The following is a 22,361-nucleotide window of genomic DNA, read 5'->3' on the forward strand; positions in this document are numbered from 1 at the left end:
CCTACCTGTATGCAAGATATTGTTCTAGGTCCTGGGAAAACAATACAATCTAAGAGTTAAAAATGTAGTAGGGAAGATGGCATATATACAAATAACTATAATACAAACCAATAGCTAACATTTATATATTTATATAGGTTTGTAAAGTACTTTACATGTACCCTAAAAATTTATTTATTTATTTTTATTATATACTTAGTAACCGTGAACAAAAAACATTTAACTAAACAAATGCATAAAAAAGACTATGTGAAGAACCACAAACTCTACATTGTTTATAATTTTGTTTTAAAATATGTAAATTATATATCTATGCTAATATAAATATACTCTGTTTTTGAGTTCACTCTGGATTTGTTTTACTTGGATCCTTTTTTCTCTTGATTTTTGGCTGTGGTTCTCTTTTCTTTTAAATATTTAGGTAGTTTAGGTAGAGTTCTGCTTAGAAGCAGGTGGGACTAGATGACCTTTTATCCGGGCTTCTTTGACAGGTGGCTTGGCCAGGAAAATGGCCCCAAGGGAAAAGATGAATGTGTTTGTCATACTGAATAAGAACAAGTGACTACATAGTTCTGTTCTGAATAAAGGAGAGTTCACTGAAAGAGGACAGAATTGGATTTATGTTTCTGCTCCTAACAGAGTAAAGGAAGTTGTCCTTTAGAGGCATCTAGAAATTTGCAAGCCTCATGTCACCTGTAAAACTCAAGGAGAATTGGACTTAAATGGCACAGTAAAGGTTGCTGTCCATGTCATCATAGGACAAGAATATAAGTGTAACACAGCAGTGGACATGCTTTTTATATTTAATTCTCCTTCAAAATAGAAGGGAAGGACATCAGCATTCAACATTCAATTTTAAAAAACACAAAAGAAGGAACTTCATGGAAAAATGAATTATTTAATAATGGGATTGCATACAGATAGCCACACATCAGCAACATAAATTGTTACTTTGACTATGCTACTTATTTAATTTCATAGCCAATGAAATTTTTGAGAGAAAGAGATAAGGAAAGAATGATTGATCCAGCCAACAAATTTGATTCTCTTCATCTCCTTTTTTGATGCAGTGCTTTAAAATACAAAGATAATTTGTTGAAGGGAGGTAGTTGAACTTCTATTGGTGTTCTTTTAAAGTCACTCTTTTTAAAATTCAGGAGCTATTCAGTTTAGATACATAAAATAAAAGGACCAAAGGTATGGGTTTAACTTTCTTTGGTTGTGGGATTCTGAAAAGTAAGAGGTGAAATTTCTCATCTCTCAATTACAAGGTCCACTCCAGGCTCCATGGAATTTTACTAATCTTTTTTGGGATTTTATAATCATCTATTGATGTTCCCTAATAGTAATCTTTCAACTCATTTATATTTTTCTCTGAAGGCAGAAATGAACAGAGATGATTTGTCCAAGTTCACAAAGCCAATGGGAATGGTGATGCCAGAAGACTTAAGTTTACAGAAAGAGATATGTGAAATATTTTACTCATATATTTATGGCTGTTACAAAGCGAAGTACACATACCAGTAATTGAAGATTAAGGTATTTTATGATGTTTTTTTTCTTGTGTTTTATTTAGACTTGCTTTTACCCTGAGTCTATACTCCACTCAGGTGTCTTTCTTAAGCACAGGTCTGATCACATCAGCACTACTCCCTTCTTTCCTCCTCTGGACAAACCCCATTAAATAAACTCCTGTGGCTCCCTAAAACCTCTGGGATCAAATATAAAATCTACTGATTGAAAGCTTTTAAAGCTCTTCATAACCCGGCCCATTCCAACCTTTCCAGTCTTCTTACTTCCTTCACCTACTATAAGATGCAGTGACAATAGCCCGACTTGAGACATTTTCACTTGCTATTCCCCCAAAATTATCTCCAATTTATTCTGTATATATCTTTTTTGAACAAAATCATTTACCTGTCATCCCCATTAGACTGTGAGTCTATTGGAAGCAGGAAATTTTTTTTGTTTTTCATTGTATCCCCAGATCTTAACACAGGGTTTGGCACACAGTAGGTGCTTAATAAAAGTTAGTTAATTGAGTTTATTTTGCTTACAATGGCAAACTTCAACAGGAAACAAGATGGTGTTGTGTACGAGGATTTAATATTAATTTTTCTACTACATAGAAATGATTTGGCTTCCCTTGTTTAATACAAACCTATTAAATGAGGCTATCATTTAATAATATTAATAACAAAATTATCAAGTATTTTACCAATATGCTATACGTGCTGTAAATATGATATATAAATTGATGCTATATCCTCCCTCACCTATAAATAATAAATATATGTTAAGGGTAGCACTTATTTTGATGTGAATGTTTAACATACTGAAAATTATACAAAGCCTTATTATACACTGAAGGAGCTATTGAAACAGTAATAGTCCATTTACATGGTTTCTGGTTAGTTTATATAGTTATAAAGCTCTTTGGTGGATACTATAATCAAGAACCATGCTGTAATCTGCATTTATTTTGTGCTTACTGTGAATAGGACACCATGCCTAATGTTTATATTATACTAGGAATATCACCAAATGCCTACTATGTGAGGATCACCTGTTCTTTAACACCCTCACTGATAGGACATGGTCATTCATCCAATCAACAAATACTTAATCAATGACTACCATGTGAAGACCTCTGTGTAAGGCAGTGGTGCTGGTAGGTGATACAAAAACACTAGACTTGTCCTTACAGACCTATAGATTAGAAAACCATAAACATATTAAAAAATACAAAATAGTATAGAAAATGGGGAGAAATATAGGATTTAAGAGTTAGAAATAATCATTGGAAATGTTGGGTCAAGAAAAAAGAAAAGAAAATGGGACAGAGAGGGCTAGGTGGCTCCATGGATAGGGAGCCACGCTTAGAGATAGGAGATCCTGGGTTCAAATATGGCCTCAGACATTGTTTAGCTGTGTGACGCTGGGCAAGTCACTTAACTCCAATTACCTAGCTCTTATTTTTCTACTGCTTTTGGAACCAGATACTTATTATCAATTCTATGACAGAAGTAAAGGTTAAAAAAAAAAGATGAAGAAAGAAAATGGTGGGACAATTAGGAAAAGTTTTATGGAGAAGTAGAACTTGACTTGGGTTCTGAATTAAAGATAGGACTTAGACAAGCAAAGAGGAGGAATAATGGCACTTCCAAACAGGGCAAATAGCATAAGGAAAAACACTGAAAAGTGAATTCATATGGTATTTTTGGTAGGATTCAGAGGCTTGATAGAAGAAAGAGGTGTTATAGCTAAAGAAGTAGGTTGAATGCCAATTGCTATGGGTGCTCAGTATTAGGAGAAAAAGAATTTAAGCTTTCTCTAGTAATCATTGGAAAGCCATTGAATAGTTGTTTGTATGCAAAGAAGATAAAACAACACAAATAAATAAATTCAATAAACATTCATTAAGCACTTACTATATGCCAGGCACTATGCTAAACAAAAGATGGTCCTTATCCTCAAGAAGCTTACAATTTAATTGGAACACACACACACACACACACACACACACACACACACACACACACACACTCAGAGCAAGCTATATAAATTTAGATATGTAGTAAATAATTAATAGAGGGAAATAACTGGAATTAAAAAAAGTGTTAAGGAAGGTTTCCTGTAGGAGGTAAGATTTTAGTTAAAAGAAGCCAGGAGGTTCAATTGACTGAAAATGGATGAAACTGGAGGTGGTTAGTTCTGGTATGAACTGATGAAAGCCTGACATTTACTGGCTGTGTGACCTTGGCATGTCACTTGATTTCTCCATGCCTTAGGCAACTCTCTGAAACTCAAGTCTTTGAGTTCCCAATTCCAATGAAATCATAGGTCTGGTTGAAAAATAAAATAAAACAAAAATATCCTACTGAGTCATGTTGTGAAATGCACCTATAATAATACCTCTTGTTGACTGATATAACTCCTTACACCAGTGATTTCCCAATGGTCTCACCCTAGGAGCACCATGACCTTGCCCCAACCAAATCAGAGAACAGAAAGACATCAAAACACACATTTTATAGAAGTAGATATGTGACTTGTTCAAACTTACAAAGATAAGTGACACAAAAACAATTTGAACTCAAGTCCTCTACTTTGAAAATGCAGTGGACATCCCTCTCATTTGCATTCAGTTCAAATATTCCGCCAGTTTACAAATGAAAAGACTATGACACTGATAATTACAGAAAAAATCCAATCCCATTGGTTCAATATAAGAAAACTATAAATATAACAAATTATGTTAATAATGCAAATAATAAAAATCATGATTTTATCAATTCTGAAAAGAACTGACAAAATCTAATATGGGAGTCTGTTAAAAACTGCAGAGAGGGGGCAGCTGGGTAGCTCAGTGGATTGAGAGTCAGGCCTAGAGATGGGAGGTCCTAGGTTCAAATTCTACCTCAGACACTTCCCAGCTGTGTGACCCTGGGCAAGTCACTTGACCCCCCATTGCCCACCCTTACCACTCTTCCACCTATGAGCCAATACACAGAAGTTAAGGGTTTAAAAAAAACCCAACTCTAGAGAGCATGGTTACAAATAGTTTTTCCTTAATATAACAAACCAAGAATAAACATATATGAGAAAAGTTAGAAGTCTTTCCAATAAGATAAGGGATAAAGCAAAGATATCCATTATTACCACTAAATTATTTAATATCATCCTAGAAATGCCAACTATAGAAATAAAAGAAGCTGAAGAACTAAAAATAAACAAAGATGGAATAAAATCATCCCCTTTTACACATGATTTACCAAAAAACTCTTTGAGACAATAAAAAATTAATGAAAACAATTAAATTCAGCAAAGTTGCAGGCTATAAAATAAATTCATATTAATCATGAAGATTTTTGCATATTGTCAACAAAACCCAATAGAAAAAAATTCCATTTAAAATAACTACAAAATATACAGAATATAGCAAATATTTAGGAATACATATACAAAAACACACTCAGGAACTACATGAACCCAACTACAAATTACTCTTAGCAGGAATGTAGACCTGAATAATTGGGAAAAATATTAATTGCTCATATGATTAAGCCAAGAAAAAAATGACAGTTCTAACTAAATTCACTTATTCAATATAGACCAAAATTCCAAAGGATTATTTTATATAGCTAGAAAAAATAATAATGAAATCTATATGGAAGTAAATGTATATAGAGAGGGTATATACTCATAAATTTTTATTGATAGGGATATTTAATTTAAAATTTTTTTGACTACTTACTGCCCTGGACTTATTCAGTCTTATATATTTCCTCCCTCCCCTCCCTCATATGTATATGTATGTGTGTGTATATATATGTATGTATATATACATACATATATTCAAGAATTTCAGGAGTGATAATGAAAAACAGGAAGGAAAGGGGGTTTGTCAGTACTGTATCTTAAACTGCACTATAAAGCAGTAATCATTAAAACTATTTAGTATTGGTTAAAAACCAGAAAACTCAATCAGTATAACAGATATATAAGATACAGATGCAAATGAATATAGTAGCATAGTGTTCAAACCCAAAGATCCCTAGCATTTGAGTTAAGAACTCTTTATTTGAGGGAGCAACTAGGTGTCTCAGTGGATTGAGATCCAGGCCTAGAGATGAGAAGGTCCTGGGTTCAAATTTGACCTCAGATACTTCCTAACTGAGTGATCCTGGGCAAGCCACTTAACCCCCCCATTGCTCTTCTGCTTTAGAATCAATACACAGTATTGCTGGATGGAAGGTAAAGGTGGGGGAAAAAAAGGAATTCATTATTTGACAAAAAAAAAATTGTTGGGAAAAATGGAAAGCAATTTGGCAGAAATTAAGTATAGAACAAGATTTTACATTATACATACCAAGATGAATTCCAAATGGATACATGACTCAGACATAAAAGGTGATACCATAAGCTAATTGGAGGTATAAGGAAGAAATTACTTTTTGACTCACTAGATAGATTTAATATATTGAATAACATTTCAAACCTTTCAAAATTTTAATAATTAATGTTTCAAATACAGCATGAAGAATTTATGACTAAAAAAGAAAGATCAAAGAAAATAATATGAACAATTTTAATGACAAAGTTTTTTAAAAAAGGTTTTGTACAAACAAGTTGAATACAGTTAAAATTAGAAGGAAAACAATTAACTGGGAAAATCTTTGCAGTGAATTTTTCTGATAAAGGTTTCATTCAAGATACAGAGAATATTTCAAAAGTTTTGTGAATTTTTAATGTTTAATAAGTTCATAAGTATAAATACAAACTTTCAAAAATTGAAAGGATAATTAATCAAAAATTTAAAATATTAATGTTTCATATTAAAACTAAACACAATCACCATCTTGTACTATACATCTCTCCAGCCAAATTTCAAACTTTGTAAAAATTTTCATCAGCTGTTATTCAGGGACTAAAATGATTGTATTTGTAATCTTGGTCTTAGGAACATCCAAAGAAAAACTGTATAAGAAAAAAGTTTAATAAAGCTAGATCAGATGACTGAGGTAGCAAAGCAAGAAGACCTCTATTATCAATCCTCTAGCCTTAGAAACTGTCATCTAGAAACTGTGATATGCATGAAAAGGTGCCCCAAATTGTTAAAACTCTACTTAAAAGTTGATTATCCATTATTCACAAAAATATAAAGTGTTCTTTTATAAGTTTATAGAATTTATACTTCTGAAGAGAATATTTTAAAACTAGACTCAAACCTTTTGGAATACCCTATGTTAGGACCTGGTTCAAATTTGTAAGACTAAGAACCATCCTTTAGGTAGATAAATAGTAGGTTTACAATGGAGGCAGGCAGAGGTTAAATGAATAGCCCAGAGTCACACAGTAAGGGTCTGAGGCAGGAGTTGAATTTAGGTCTTCCTGACTTCAGACCTAGTGTTCAGACCTCTATCCATTGACTGCTTAGCAAAATGGACTGCTTCAGAGGAAATTAGGACAACTTTATGAACTGATGAGAGTTAAGTGAACAAAATTAGAACAACAATTTATACAATAGCAACATTAAGAAAGAAAAGACAATTTCAAGAGATTTTAGAATTCTGATCAATGAAATAAGCCATTAGGCCAGAGAACTAGAGATGAAATTTATACTCACTTCCTGCCAGAGAGGTAATAGACTTAAAATGCAGAATGAGACATTTAGTTTTGGAAATGGCCAATGTGGGAATTTATTATAAGCATATCTGTAATGAGGATTTTCTTTTTCTTCTTCCAAGTGTTCAATCCATAATACAAAGGTTGGGAGCATGCAGATTCTTATTTTCTTAGCATATCCAATAATTCACTTCAACAATATATTAAGTCCCTAATAGGCTCAAGAGAATTCAAAGATAAAAGTCCCTGCTCCGAAGGATTTATATTTTGGGTGGGTTGGGGAATAAAGGAGTAAGTGGATAAGGTGAGATGTCATGCCTATTGACTGGAGAGTGGCTAAACAAAAAGTGGTATATGAATGTAAAAGAACATTGTTGTTGTTGCTGTTCAGTCATTTTCAGTGGTGTTTGGCATTTTGTGACCCAATTTGGAGTCCATATACTGGAGTGGCTTGCCATGTCCTTCTCTAACTCATCTGACAGATGAAGAAACTGAGACAAACAGGATTAAGTTATTTGCCCAGAGTCACACTGATAGTAAGTGTCTGGGGCTGAATTTGAACTCAGATGAGTCTTCCCGATTCTAAGCACAATGCTCTATCCACTTTGCCACCTAGATGCCTTAGAAGAATATTACTGAACCATAAGAAACAATAGATGTGAAAAACATAGAGAGATATGGGTAGACTTATAAAAACTGATACAAAGTTGTCCTTCAGGGAAAAAATTAGGACTAGATATATTGATTTGTGAGTCACCTGCATAAGATGATAATTAAACCCATGAGAAGAGCTAAGACTACCATGGGAAAAATATAGAAAAATAAAGGAAGTTCTAGGGTGGTAGGTCATACCCACACTTAATGGGCAGAAGGAGAGTAATGATCCAACAAAGGAAACTAAGGGAAGAGATAGGTAAAGATCCCAAGGCCAAAGTAGCCACAAGAAGAATGCAAAGAAGCCAAGAGAGGTGAGAGTGTACAGGAAGAAGGGGTGGTCAACAGTGTCAAATCCTGCAGAAAAGTCAAAGAAGATAAGAACTGAATAAAAGCCATTCATTTAGAATTAAGAGTTCCCAGGTGAACTTAAAGAAGTTGTGTGATCATTTTATAAGAAAAATAATTTGATCAGTTTGTTATAAGCCCCAAATCTCACTCAGAACTTGGGAATGGACCCCGGTCCACCACTACTCTTGCCCAAATCATGAGAATTTCCAAAAGAACTATTATTATTTCCAAATTATTGAAATGAGGCAAAAATGAATTGAAAATTGAGGGGTTCAATTGTGAAATGGCTGAACAAGTTCTGGTATATAAGTTATAGAATATTATTGTGCCATAAGAAATGACAAGCACAATGACTTCAAAAAAACCTGGAAAAATTTATATGAACTGATGCAAAGTAAAGTGTCTAGAACAGAACACTGTACACAGTAACAGCAAGATTTCTTGATGAACAACCATGAATGACCTAGTTATTCTCAGCAATGCAGTGATCCAAGATAATCCCAAAGATTCATGATAAAAAATGCCATCTTACTCCCAAGAAAGAACGGAGGGAGTCTTAATGTAGACTTAATGTAAAACATACTATATTTCATTTTCTTTTTTCTTTTCCCCCCTCATTTGAAATATCTTCTACAAAATGACTAATATAGAAAAATGTTTTACATGATCACACATGTAAAATCTATATCATATTGCTTACTGTCTCAGAAAGAGGGTAGGGCAGAGAGGGAGGGAGCTCAGAAGGGAGAGAATTTGGAACTCCAAATTAAAAAAAAAAATGAATGTTAAAAATTGTTTTTACATGTAATGGGGAAAATAATTTTTTTAAAAAAAGAAGTGAGGCAAAAAATGTCTTTGAGAAGTTTTTCTTGATTTAAATATTACCTGGACTCAAAACAATGGGAAGAACACAGTCTCCAAAGAGGTTCTAAGTCCACTAGGAATGAAAAGTCAGTCTGGTATGGAACATAAAACTATAGAATCATTGCATTTTTAAGTTTGCATTTAAAGTCTAAAGAAATTAACACTAATTAATTTAATTATTAATTTAAAGTCTAAAGAGATTAAATACTAACTTGTAGTTATGTAAATTAAATACCAACTGACGTATTTCGTTCTATATAATAGTAACTAGCTTACATTCAATATCAAATATATGTAGTTTTCTTTAAACTACAACCATGGAAACATGAAGAACAATATCATGAAACTGAAATGTGTATAATGATAATAACCACGCTTGGCCATGAAGAAGAGCTGAGAAAATACAACTTCTTCCCCCCTTCATTTCAGAGGTAGGAGACTGTGTATGCAATTAACTCATAATACTTTTAAGTTTTACAACAGGCCCTATCAGGTAAACAAGTGTCAGTATTATTATCCCTATTAAATACATTTTTTTAAAAACCCTAAAATCTCAAAAAAGAGTAAATGCCTTGCCTAACTATGCAAGTAAGTCAATGGCAGAACCAGAACTAAAAGCCCAGGAGTCCTGATTCATAGTATAGAGGTCATCTTGGGCAAAACGAAGGGGAAAAAAAGGTTGATCTTTCCCCATGTCAAATTCAGGATTTCTAGTTCTTCAACAGTGAAAGAACAAAACGAAAATAATTTTTCATTCAGGAGTGACCAAGATAAAAAAGGATATTTCGATTATAATTTTGCTTGCTATCTCTACCACTACTGCAATTCCAAAATTATTCTGATTAGGGCACAAGGGCACTGTACTAAAAAAATCAGGAGGCATGGGTTCTAATCCAAACCCTGGACACTAAATTTTCGTCCTTGAATAAAGCATTTAACTTTCTGGAATATAAGTTTCCTCAACTATAAGAAAAGGTGGGCTGAACTAGATGATCTCTAAAGTCCCTTCCACTCTAAGAGTCTCTGATTTTGTGAATCTCTGGTTTAAGAACTATGAAGGCTAATATCATATATTTGTGCCATCTGGAAGCACTTGAAAGCTTGGCTTTCAAATACAATGAAGTATAATTTCTAAGATGCCATTTTTTATTTTGACTAATAATGTTCAACACTACATATTTTTTTCCTTTGAGGATTTGCACAAGAATTCAATGGGGTACACCACTTTTTGTAGTAATAAAGAACTGGAAATAAAGCAGTTGCCCATTAAATGGGAAATGGCTAAATAAATGGTGGTACATGAACATTATGGAATATTACCACAGTATAAGAGACAATAAATATGAAAAATTCAGAGAAGCACAGTGAAACTTATATGACTGCTTACTTTGGCAGCACATTTACTAAAACTAAAATGATACAGAGAAGTTGAGCATAGTCCCTATGTAAGGATGATAGGCAAATTCATAAAGGGTTCTATATTTTTAATTTTTAAAAAAGTCATATGAACTGATGAAATAAGCAAAAGAAAAACATCCAATATCCAATATGTGTAGTTATTTTTAAACTATGACCATGGAAACATGAAGGACAATAACATGAAATTGAAATGTGTATAATGATAATGACCAACCTTGGCCATGGAGAAGAGCTGAGAAAACTTCTTCCCTTCATTTCAGAGCTAGGAGACTGCATGTGCAATGTTGCATATCTTGTCAGATTCTGTAGATGTTTGGTTAGCTTGGTTGAACTATATATATATTTTTTCTTTTTTTGTCTTTGTTACAAAGAAAGATTGATAGGTTGAGGGTCATGGAAGGGATATATGTGAAAATTGACGCAATCTAAAAACAAAAGGCAACAAATGAAAAATCCCAACTCTATCTCTATAGTTATTTCTATATAGATGACTCCTAAATCTATATAAGCAGCCCTTAGCTGTCTCCTGAGCTCCAATCCAACACCTCCAACCAGATAACCCATAGGCATCTGATGTAACTTAGCATGTCCCAAACTAGAACTCATTATCTTTCTACCTAATTCTCAAGAACTCAATAGTGTTTTACTATGTGTGCTATCCTTGTCCCAGGTCCCAAAGACTTGCAGGCCAACTCTCAGAGATGAAAAGATGGATCTCTCTCCATTAAACTCAAATATGAAAACAAGACCTCAAACACGGTTTTTGATATACCTCCCACATAACAGAGGCTGCTTCATTAATGATTAAAATAGCAGCTGGTAATGGCTTAAAGCAAGTTGGCCAGTTAGACAACTTAGCATCTGTTTAAATTCCCTCTCTTCCTTTACCTAACAACATATCTCCAAAGAACATTCAAATTATTCGTGAAGTACACAGGTATTCTATTAAGTGTAATAAAAGATATCAGTGAGTCTGTAAGAAAGTAGGTTGCTTTAATTCAATTCTCATAAGAGGTGTTCAGATGCAGAAAATATCACCCACAAGGAATTTCATGGAAGTGATAAAGACTAGGAGAATAAATTAAATCGAGGTTGTGTTTGATGGCATGAGCCCCTTAATTATAACTACTATAATCAAATTTTTTGCCCAGGTGTCTCTAAAAAGGTGATATACTGTATTGAATATATATACATATACATATATATATATATATTTTTTTTTTACAGCTGGGGAGAAGATATAACCAAGAGTAGCTTAGTCAATCTATAATAAGGCTAATGCATCAAATCTTTATTCTGTTTTTTTTAAAGGTATCTCCCTATGGAGAGTGTGAACATCTCCTCTTTATTGGTACCATTTTTGGAACTGTGGCTAGTCAAGTCTAATCAAAAAGCATTTAATAGTTACTTTTGTTAAACTGCTAGGGATACAAAGAAAAGGAAAAATCAGTCCCTGTCTCTAGGAGATGACATCCAAATTGAGAGACAACACAATGAATAACAATGTATAAATAAGATATACACAAAATGAATTGGAGATAATCCCAGGTGAATGGCACTAACATTAAGGAAGACTGTGAAAGGGTTCTTACAGAAAGCAAAACTTTAGCTGAAATATGAAAAAAGCCAGAGAAGCCAGAAGATGAGGGAAAGAGTTCCAAGCATAGAGGCCAGCCAGTGAAAATATCCTGAGTTGGGAGATGCTGTGTCTTATGCAAAGAAAATAAGAAGACTAGGGTCACTAGATCATGGAGAACATGAAGGGGACTAGAGTACAAGAAAACTAGAAAGGTTAGAAAGGGCCATGTTATACATAAAGAGCTTTAAAAGCCAAAGAGAGGGGGCACCTAGGTAGCTCAATAGATAGAGGGCCAGGCTTGCAGACTGGAAGTCCTGGTCAAATATGACCTCAGACACTTCTTAGCTTGTGATGCTAGGCAAATCATCTAGTTCTTACAATTGTTCTTCTTTAGAACCCACATGTAGTATTGATTCTAAGATGAAAGGCAAGGATTTTAAAAAGCCAAAAAGAGGATTTTATATTTAATTCTGGAGGAAAACAGGCAGTCACTGAAGTTAACTGAGTAGGGGTTGATATGGTCAGACTCGAGCTTTAGCAAGACAGATCAGTTTGTCAGCTGAGTTAAGAGGGGTTTGTGGTAGGGAAGAGGTTTGAATCAAGGAGACCAGCATGCTATTGTAATAGTGCAAGAATGAGGAAAGGAGGGTCTGCACCAGAGTGGTAGCAATATCAGAGGAGGGAAGAGGGGATATATGAAAGATGTTGTTAAGGTAGAAACAACAGAACTTGATAAATAATTGGATATAGGGGTGTATCAAAAAGAGTGATGAAACTCTGACAGGGGTCTAATTACTCAAATATACAAGGAGTTAAATCAATTGTATAAAAAAATCAAGCCATTCCCCAATTGATAAATGGGCAAGAGAAATGAATAGGCAATTTTCAGATAAAGAAATCAAAACTATCAATAAGCAAATGAGAAAGTGTTCTAAATCTCTAATAATTAGAGAAATGCAAATCAAAACAACTCTGAGGTATCACCTCATACCTAGCAGATTGGCTAAAATGAAAGAAGGGGAGAGTAATGAATGTTGGAGGGGATGTGGCCAAATTGGAACATTAATGCACTGCTGGTGGAGTTGTGAACTGATCCAACCATTCTGGCTGGCAATTTGGAACTATGCTCAAAAGGCTATAAAAGAATGCCCTTTGATCCAGCCATACCACTGTTGGGTTTGTACCCCAAAGAGATGATAAATAAACAGACTTGTACAAAAATATTTATAGCCATGATGTTTGTGGTAGCAAAAAACTGGAAAATGAGGGTATGCCCTTCAATTGGGGAATGGTTGAACAGATTGTGGTATATGCTGGTGATGGAATACTATTGTGCTCAAAGGAATAATAAACTAGAGGAATTCCATGTGAACTGGAAAGACCTCCAGGAATTGATGCAGAGTGAAAGGAGCAGAGCCAGAAGAACAATGTACACAGAGACCAATACACTGTGGTAAAATCGAATGTAATGGACTTCTGTACTGGCAGCAATGCAGTGACCCAGGACAATTCTGAGGGAATTATGGTAAAGAACGCTACCCACATTCAGAGGAAGAACTGCAGGAGAGGAAACACAGAAGAAAAGCAACTACTTGAACACATGGGTTGATGGAGACATGATTGGGGTTGTAGACTCAAAATGATCACACCAAAGCAACTATCAATAATATGTAAATAAGTCTTGATCAATGACACATGTTAAAACCAGTAGAAATGCATATCGGCCATGGGAGGGGGGAGGTTGGGGGGAGAAGGGGAAAGTAAGAGCATAAATCATGTAACCATGTTAACTTTTCTAAAAAATCAATATTAATAAATGGGGGAAAAAAAGAGTGATGAGTTGAGGATTGTGAGCCTTGGTGACTTGGAGGACAGGAGTAGCTTTGAAAGTAACAGTGAAGTGAGGAAGAGGGAGAGTTTGGACAAGAAGAAGATGAGTTCAGTATTGGCCATGTTGAGTTTAAGATATCTGTGGGACATCTAGCCTGAGATATCTAATGGGCAATAGGTAGTTGGAGATGTGAGACTCGAAGTCAGGAGAGAGGTTAGGGCTAGTCAAATAGCATAGAATCATGATCAGATTAAGTAAAATAATATAATAGAAAAAGAGAAGGACAGAGAACCCTGTGAGACACCTATTATTAGGCAGCACAACCTAGCTGAAGATCCAGTTACTCAAGTTTATAACCTCAGTCATCTCTGACTCTTCGTTTTCTCTTCTTTCATATCCAATTAGATGCCAAGTGTTTCTGATTACACATCCTCAACATATATTTTGCATTGGTCCTGTTCTCTCTACTCACATCACAACCACTCTAGTCCAGACTTTCATTACTTTTAGCCTAGACTATTACAACAGCCTCCTAATTGGTCTTACTGTAGCCAGTCTTCTCTTGTCAATCCATTCTCCACATGGCTGCCAGAATGACATTCCTGAAATACTAGCTTACCCAAGCTCAAGAACCATCAAGAACTCCCAACTGCCTTTAGGTTAAAATCAGACTACTTAGATTGACATTTAAAGTCCTTTTCAATATGGCTCCAGCCTATCTTTCCAGTGTGATTACACATTATTCCCTCTAAAACTTTCCATACTCCAATCAACCAGCTTACTTGCTAGTCCCCATATGTCATTAGATCTCCCACCTCTGCGCCTTTGCATATTCCATTCCTCACACCAGAAATATTCTCCTTCTTACTTTGACTTCTTGGAGCCCCCGGTTTCCATAAAGACTCACCTCAATTGCCATCTCCTTCAAGAGGCCTTTCCTGATTTCCTCAATTGTTAGTGTCCCCTCCCCTAAATCACTGTGTTGTATTTATGATGAGTCTAGTTCTCTTCATCTCCTTCAAACTGGTACCTACCTCCCTTGGGTTAGTTTTCTGGTCTACCAAGGTCCCAAAAACCCCACCCATGTGGAGTTGAGACTGCTTCAAAGTGGTATGTGTCTGAAGGTCATTAGAATCACTGTACTTTGTCTTGCTAACCAGAAGTATATGAGAAGGGGGAAATGTTTATAGAAACTAAGTGTCATTATATCCTTATTGCATAATTTTTCTGTATTAAGGTAAAGTGAACTTCTTGCTAACTGCCCAATGACTTACAAGTGCTTCATTTGGTCAAATTAAAACTGAAAAGGGTGCTGGCTTTATGGTCCACTCTCTTTTAAACTCTTACTTTCTAAGACAAAAGGCAAACAGAGTTAAGTTGACTTGTCCAGGGTCACACAGCTAGGAAGTATCTGAGGCCAGATTTGAAATCAAGTTCTCTGACTCTGGGCCTGGAACTTTATCAACTGAACCACCTAGCAGTCCCTTTAGCATATCCAGTATTTACTTATTTGAAAACAGGTCTCCTTCCCTAGCAGAATACAAGTTCCCTAACAACAGAAACTATTTATTTGTATATTTTCATCTTCAGTGCCTAACTCAGTGACTACCATAACAGGTGGTTAATAAATGCACATTGGTTAATGACCAAATTTGGAGATTTGGCCGGGGCAATGAGAAGTTATATCTTCCCCAAGGTTACCACATGGCTGGTATATGTCAAAGATAGTTTAGACCCAACTCTTTCTGGCCTTTAGGCCCAGCTCTCTATCCATCACCACATACTTTTTCTGTCTTTGCCTCACTTTTGATATTCTTTTCTTTGATACTTTTGATACTTTACAGATATACACATTTACATGCATATTCACAAATATTCACACTTTCAATGCCAGAACATTCCACTATCTATATGCATTCACATTTATTTTGCAATGAATCAAATTTCGTAAGCTACAGTCCAAGCTTGAAGTCTCCAGACGACATAGAGGGTACAGGTTTTTGAAACCTTGCCTGGGTTTATCCTGTTCTTTGTATTGCTTTGTAAACATTAATAAAAAAAAAACTTTCAGGGTAAAGATCAAGTAGTATATATTTCTGATCCTTCCATATTAGATGGCTTGTGCACAGAGTTCAACAAATATTCGTTGACTGAATATTTCATTAGTTTTGTCTCCATGACAGAAAAAAGAAATTTTGATATTTGAAATCTCTGCAGCCTAATTAGCAGTGTTATCATTCCACATATTCACAGGAAAAGTTTCTCCCCCTGGCCTTTGATTAGGGAATAGCTGAACGAATTGTATTATATGATGGTGATGGAATACTATTGTGCTATAAGGAATGATGAACTGGAGGATTTCTATATGAACTGGAAGAAACTCCAGGAACTGATGCCAAGAGAACATTATACACAGAAAGTGAAACACTGTGGAACAATTCAATATAATGGGCTTTGCTACTACAAGACAATCCCAAGGGACTTATGAGAAAGAATGTTATCCAAATCAAGAGAAAGAACTGTGGGAATAGAAACACAGAAGAAAAACTAATGACTTATTTGTTTATATGAATATATGATGGGGGTTTTGGTTTTTAAAAATTGCTCTATTGCAAAAATGAATAATATGGAAATAGGTATAAGTGATAACATTTGTATAAACCAGTGGAAGTGCTTATTGGATCTGGAAGGGGGAGAGAAAAGGGGAGGGAAAGAAAATGAATTATGTAAACATGGGAAAATATTTTTTAAAAAAGCTTCTCCCCCAATAATAAGTAGTCTTCACTCTTTAAATAGCAAATAAATAGATATGGAAGCACTAGTTTGGGATAAAAACAACCTCTGTGTTTACTACCTCAAATGTTCATTTGTCAACATCTCTGATACAAATTTCTCCTCTGACACTGCCACTGCTCTTGTAGAATGATCATCTCACTATCTCAGTAACTTCTAGTTAATGTCTCTGCCACAAGTCTGTCCCTACTCTGGGCCACTATCTTCCTAAAGCCAGGACTCATCATATCACTTCCCTACTCAATAAATTCTAGTGGCTCCCTATTACCCCTAAGATCAATATAAAATCCTGTCTGGCTTTTAAAGTTCTTCATACCTTTCCAGGATTCTCACAGCCCCTGTATTAAAAGCAGGAAGGCATTAGCCTTCATCCTCCACTGTATCCTATCTTGTATTATACATGGTTATTTGTATGATTCTCTCTCTCCATTAGGATGTGACCAATTGGAAGGCAGGTCTGATTTTGTTATTCTTTGTACCTCTAGCATTTAGTACAGTGTCTGGCACATAGTAAATGTTTAATAAATGGCCATTGACTTTGACTCTCATTTGTTTTTATCATATTCCATCTTGTATCACAGAGATTTGTGTATATGATGTTGTTGTTTAATTGTTCAGTCATATCCAATTTGTCATGACTCCACGAACTATACAATCCATGGGATGGGATTTTTTTGGCAAAGATACTGGAGTGGTTTGCCAATTTCTACCCCAGTGGATTAAGGGAAACAGGTTAAGTGTCTTGCCCGGATCACACAGCCAGGAAGTGTCTGAGGCTGGACTTGAACTCAAGTCTTCCTGACTCCATGCCCAGTGCTATGAGCCACCTTACCTGTCTCCTTGTGCACATGTTAGATCTCCTCTAATAATAATTACTAACATTTTTCTAGCACTTATTATATATCAGCTAGGTATTGAGCTAAGCACTTCAAAATTATAAAATCTGATCCTCACAATGCCCCTGGGGAGGTAGGTGCTATTATTACTCACATTTTACAGATGAGGAAACAGATAAACAGAAGTAAAGTGACTTGTCCAGGGTCACACAGCTAGTTAAATGTCTGAAGCCAGATTTGAATTCCAGTCTTTCTAACTCCAGGCCTGGTACTTTATCCACTCTGCCACCCATCAGCCTAGCAAATAAACTCTAGCTGCAAACTTTAGTAAATAGTAAGCTTTTTGATGGCAAGCATTATGCTTTAGCATTATTGCTTTTCTATAGAAGGCATATAATAAACATTTGCTGAATTTAGTACAATTGTTTGAATTAGGTCTAGTTAATATAACCAGGTAGAAATTGGACACTCACTAGTTGAATGCTACTTTGAATCTGCTTTTGCATTATAGAATCTCTACATATGTATATTACCAAAGAATAATTGTTTCTTACATGCTTATTCAAGCAGATCTATAAAATCATCTCTTGAATAAGGCTTTCTTTTCACTGTATTACTGTCTAGGATCTCTACCCATTCAGGGATTATTTTTAAGCATACATACTCCATATTTTTGGAAAAGATCCTCTGAAAACTTTTGGATACACATAAATAAAGAAAACTACAAACGCATCCTTGTACTATCTTTGATCAATTCTCCACTTAATGCTACTTAAAAAAACAAAACAGGGGGCAGCTGGGTAGCTCAGTGGATTGAGAGCCAGGCCTAGAGACGGGAGGCCCTAGGTTCAAATCCGGCCTCAGACACTTCCCAGCTGTGTGACCCTGGGCAAGTCACTTGACCCCCATTGCCTACCCTTACCACTCTTCCACCTATAAGTCAATACACAGAAGTTAAGGGTTCAAAGTAAAAAAAAATTAAAAAAAAAACAAACAAACAAACAAACAAAAAAAAAAAAACCACTTACCTTCCATTTTAGAACCAATATTCGTTCTAAGGCAGAAGAGTGGTAAAGGCTAAGCAATGGAGGTTAAGTGACTTGCCTGGGTGACACAGCTAAAAATGTCTGAGGCCAAATTTGAACGCAGGACTTCCTGTCTCTTGGCCTGACTTTCAATCCATTAAACTACCTAGCTGTCCCCAATGTCACCTTTTCTAAAACTGTGTGGCTGATTTAAAAGAAGCATAATACTAGGAAATTTGTCCTGAGATAAAAATCAGGAAATAAAGATAATTTTTGTGCCTCTCATTCCATTTTCTCAGCTTAAGAAAAAAATCTGTTCTTAAAGGTCACAAATAATAATTGAATAGAATGGAATCAATACTGCTGTTTAAAGATATAAACCACATACAAACAAATAGGCAAAAAGAGTTCTACCCTCAAGAAACTTACAGGGAGACAACACATAAATATATGTAGGCACAATCAAGATAGTATACATAGTAGACATATGGTAACCTTGAAGGACAAGGCTCTAGAAGCTTGAGAGATGGAGAAAGGTGTCCTGTATAAGGAATCATTTCAGCTGAGTCTTGAAGTTAAAGATTCTAAGCAGTGGAAATGATGAGGCAAAGTATTCTTTAAATGAGGGACAGTCAGTGTAAAGGCTTGATAATGGGAGATGGAGTGTCATGTGCAAGGGAGAGCAAGAAGACCAATCTAGCAAAGTTGTGGAGTATGTGGAAAGAGGAGTGTAAGAAAAATCTCAAGGTAGGAAGTGGCCATAAAAGTATCTCAAATTCACTGAACACAAATTCCATAAGAGAATGAAAAAGATGACATTATATATGGAAGTTCTAATCCCACAGTTTATAATCCTAACAGTTTATAATTCAATAACTTCTCTTTAAGATGTTCAACAGAAAGCTTTAAATCCACCTTGCTGCAGGTGAGAGGTATTACTTTATTAGATGGAAAACAGTTACAGAAAGAAAAAAAGAATAAGCAATAATTTAGGCCTTTATTGTTCTTCATAATTTGAATCCAACTTCCATATACAACCAATTTTTCCAATTCTTCTCAACAATCCACCTTCTGCTCTAAACAAACCTATCTCGTTATTGTCCCAAGAACACAACTCTTCATTGCTTCCTCCATGTCCTTTGGTCATGTCCTAGTAGGTAGCTTTCATCCCTTCCTCTAAAGCTAGTCCTCCTGAAAACCTTCCAAGATCATTTTGACCCTCACTGCTCTTCTTCTTCACTAAATTTTTCCAATGCAAAGTTGGAATCACACAATTTATCAGTTAATTGTTTATTATCTTTTATTATTCCTTATAGCTTCATGTAGGTCAGTTTTGTCTCTCTATTTTTGGCCTATAGTGAAACAAATATATAGGTGGAAGGTTGGACTTAGCACCTTGGAGTTGAACACAGTCCATTTTAACTTTAAGAGATTTAAAAGACCAGTTCTATAATCTGACAGCCAAGGAAAGTAAAGGTTCAGAGAGGTTTAGTCAGTTAGTCAAAAAGCATTTACTAAACATTTATTATAATATGCTAGGCACTGGTCTAAGTGCTGGAATCTTGCTCAACCAGCAAGTTGGTGGTACAACTTGAATGATAATCCAGACCTCTTTCATATCTAGTCAATTGTATTTTCCACTATACCATTCTGCATCTAAGGTTCCTATCAATATTCTAAGATAAAACTAGATGCTTTTTGAGGGCAAGAACCATTTTATACTTCTGTATGCTCCACAGGACTTTGATACCATGCCAGGTACAGAAAAGGAACTCAGCACTTATTTGCTTATTGGTTATTGTATTCCATCTTCTGTCCAACAGATTTTGATACCTCCAAAGTACAAGACATTTATTAAAGAAGCAAAAAGTACTATGAAAACAGCTTTTGCTCATTGAAACAAAAATTCAGAGGTAAACATATTAAGAAAACTTACTCTAACCTTTAACCATTTTTAGGGTCTTTGCTCAAATGTCTAAAGGGACAACTGTCTGAGCAGACATTCTCTGACAGAAAAATGTGACACTAACCTAATTACTCTACCTTTAAACTTTTGCCCTTCTATCTTCAATGTGCCCAGGGAGTGTTGTGCTACAGCCTCAATACAGTATTCAATTCATTTTTACATTAACTTACTAATCCAAAGTGAATTTTAATATTCCAGACTGAACTAGGGAGCTGGTATGAAAGTGGTATAAAGTCCCAGGGGAAAAATACCTGAACGATGTGGGAGAAGAAACCAGGAGTGAAGAAAGAAAGAACTGGGAAAGTTTTCCTTGACTATTGCACCACTAAGACACAATCTTCATTCTTTAAATGGTATTTAATCAAACATTTCCAAATACTGTTTCTTAGACAGGTGAAGAAAGTTCAGTAATTTCTCAGGCTTTTAAAACCAGGAAAACAAGACTGCCAGTAAGCAAATCACCACAACGGGCAACCCGTCCTGCATACAAGTATATAAAATACACCCAACCAAAAAGATGTTTTACCAGTCCACCCTCCAGCCTGTAAATTAACCAAATCACAACAGTCTTGACTACTCCTCTAGCAAAAATTCTGCCTTGGGCAAAAGAGCAAATAGCTTTTTGATTGAGAAGATCCTCAACAATGATTTGTCCAGTTTGTCGAAGCAAGCAGTCTCAGTGCTTCTTTGCAAACACTCCCCTAATACACTATTCCTGTTATTACACTAGTGTCCCTTTCAAGAGTGTCTGAAATCCCCAGAGACATTAACAGAAAAACTATCGGTGTCACAATTCAACTCCCTACCTCCTTCCCACCCAAACAAAAAGATCCAGCCAGGTCACTGTACTTCAGAAAACTTAGAGAATGGAACACAAATCTAGAGGCATTGAGATCTCAGAGGACAACCTAGTTCTATCTCCTTATTTTAGAAAGGGGGGAAATGACCCTCGGGGACCTTAAATAATTTGCCTAAGGCTACACAAAAAGTGTACCAGCAAGGAGGGAGGGGGAGATGAGGGGAGAAGAGAGAAGAAAAGAGGAGAGAAAAGAGTGAGAGGAAAGAGAAGAGAGAGGAGAGGAAAAGAGAGGAAAGGGAGGGAGATCATGAAAGACAGGTGAGAGGAAGAGAATATGTGTGTAAGAAGGAGGAATGATGAGGTAGTCAGTGAGTGGAAGGCGCCACTTACTACCTCGTAAATGGAGGCATCATAAGGATGGCCCAGGTTGACACCCTGCAGTTGGCATTGCTCAGAGGACTTTCCCCACACTCTCCTGCCCTGACTGGACTAAGCAGGGGCCTCGAGCAGGGACCATCCTTTGCGGGAAACATCCAATCAGATGGCCTGGGGCGAGGGGGTGAGGGGAGTGTTAGGGAGGTGACCCAAGAAGCCATTCACTCAAAAGATGCGGCGAGGCATGGCACTTGCTCCCTTGTCTGCCCCAGGCCCAAGCCACCTCGGCCGTCAAAGCGCCAGCAGAAAGAAGGCTGGGACAGGACCAAGACGCTCCGGAGATGCCGCCCCTCCACTTCCATCCCGAAACCGCCCTAAGGGCCTTACCGAGGCACTGTCCCACTGGGGTGCTGAACGGGTTCCCCAGGAGAAACTCCATCTTGGGAGGACAGCTCCGCAGGCGGCGGAGGCTCCGACCAGCTGCCCGCCGCCGCTGCTGCCGCCGTCGCAACCACCCCCCACGGCTCTCCCGGCCTGAGTGACACTTGCCCCTTTCCCGAACGGTGAGCTCCCGTCTCCCGGCCCCTCCCGCTGATCTAAGTCCTCATTGGACCGTGCCTCCGTAGCCTTTCACCCATTGGCTATCGACCGTCCTCCGAGAAGCCCCAGCTTACCCCGCAGCCTCTGATTGGACCGCGAGACAGGTAGGTCATTTGGACCATCTCGCTAGTCCCGGCCTCG

The 22,361-nt window shown here is 36.3% G+C and overlaps 1 protein-coding gene and 1 non-coding gene across 2 annotated transcripts in view; one reads left to right on the forward strand and one right to left on the reverse strand.

The window, feature by feature from the left end:
- The window catches only part of TOM1L2 (target of myb1 like 2 membrane trafficking protein), a 173,115-nt gene extending 151,049 nt beyond the window's left edge, over nucleotides 1–22,066 (reverse strand). The window contains exon 1 of the mRNA XM_044679918.1: nucleotides 22,008–22,066. Coding sequence (XP_044535853.1) covers nucleotides 22,008–22,059 — 52 coding nt within the window. The 5' untranslated portion in view covers nucleotides 22,060–22,066. The remainder of the gene's footprint in view (nucleotides 1–22,007) is intronic.
- Nucleotides 10,377–10,483, forward strand: LOC123232708. The gene has a single exon (XR_006505231.1). It is a non-coding gene; the product is annotated as a U6 spliceosomal RNA (small nuclear RNA).
- Nucleotides 22,067–22,361: the final 295 nt, after the last annotated feature.

This window comes from Gracilinanus agilis, chromosome 1 (assembly GCF_016433145.1).
Source record: "Gracilinanus agilis isolate LMUSP501 chromosome 1, AgileGrace, whole genome shotgun sequence".
NCBI lineage: Eukaryota > Metazoa > Chordata > Mammalia > Didelphimorphia > Didelphidae > Gracilinanus > Gracilinanus agilis.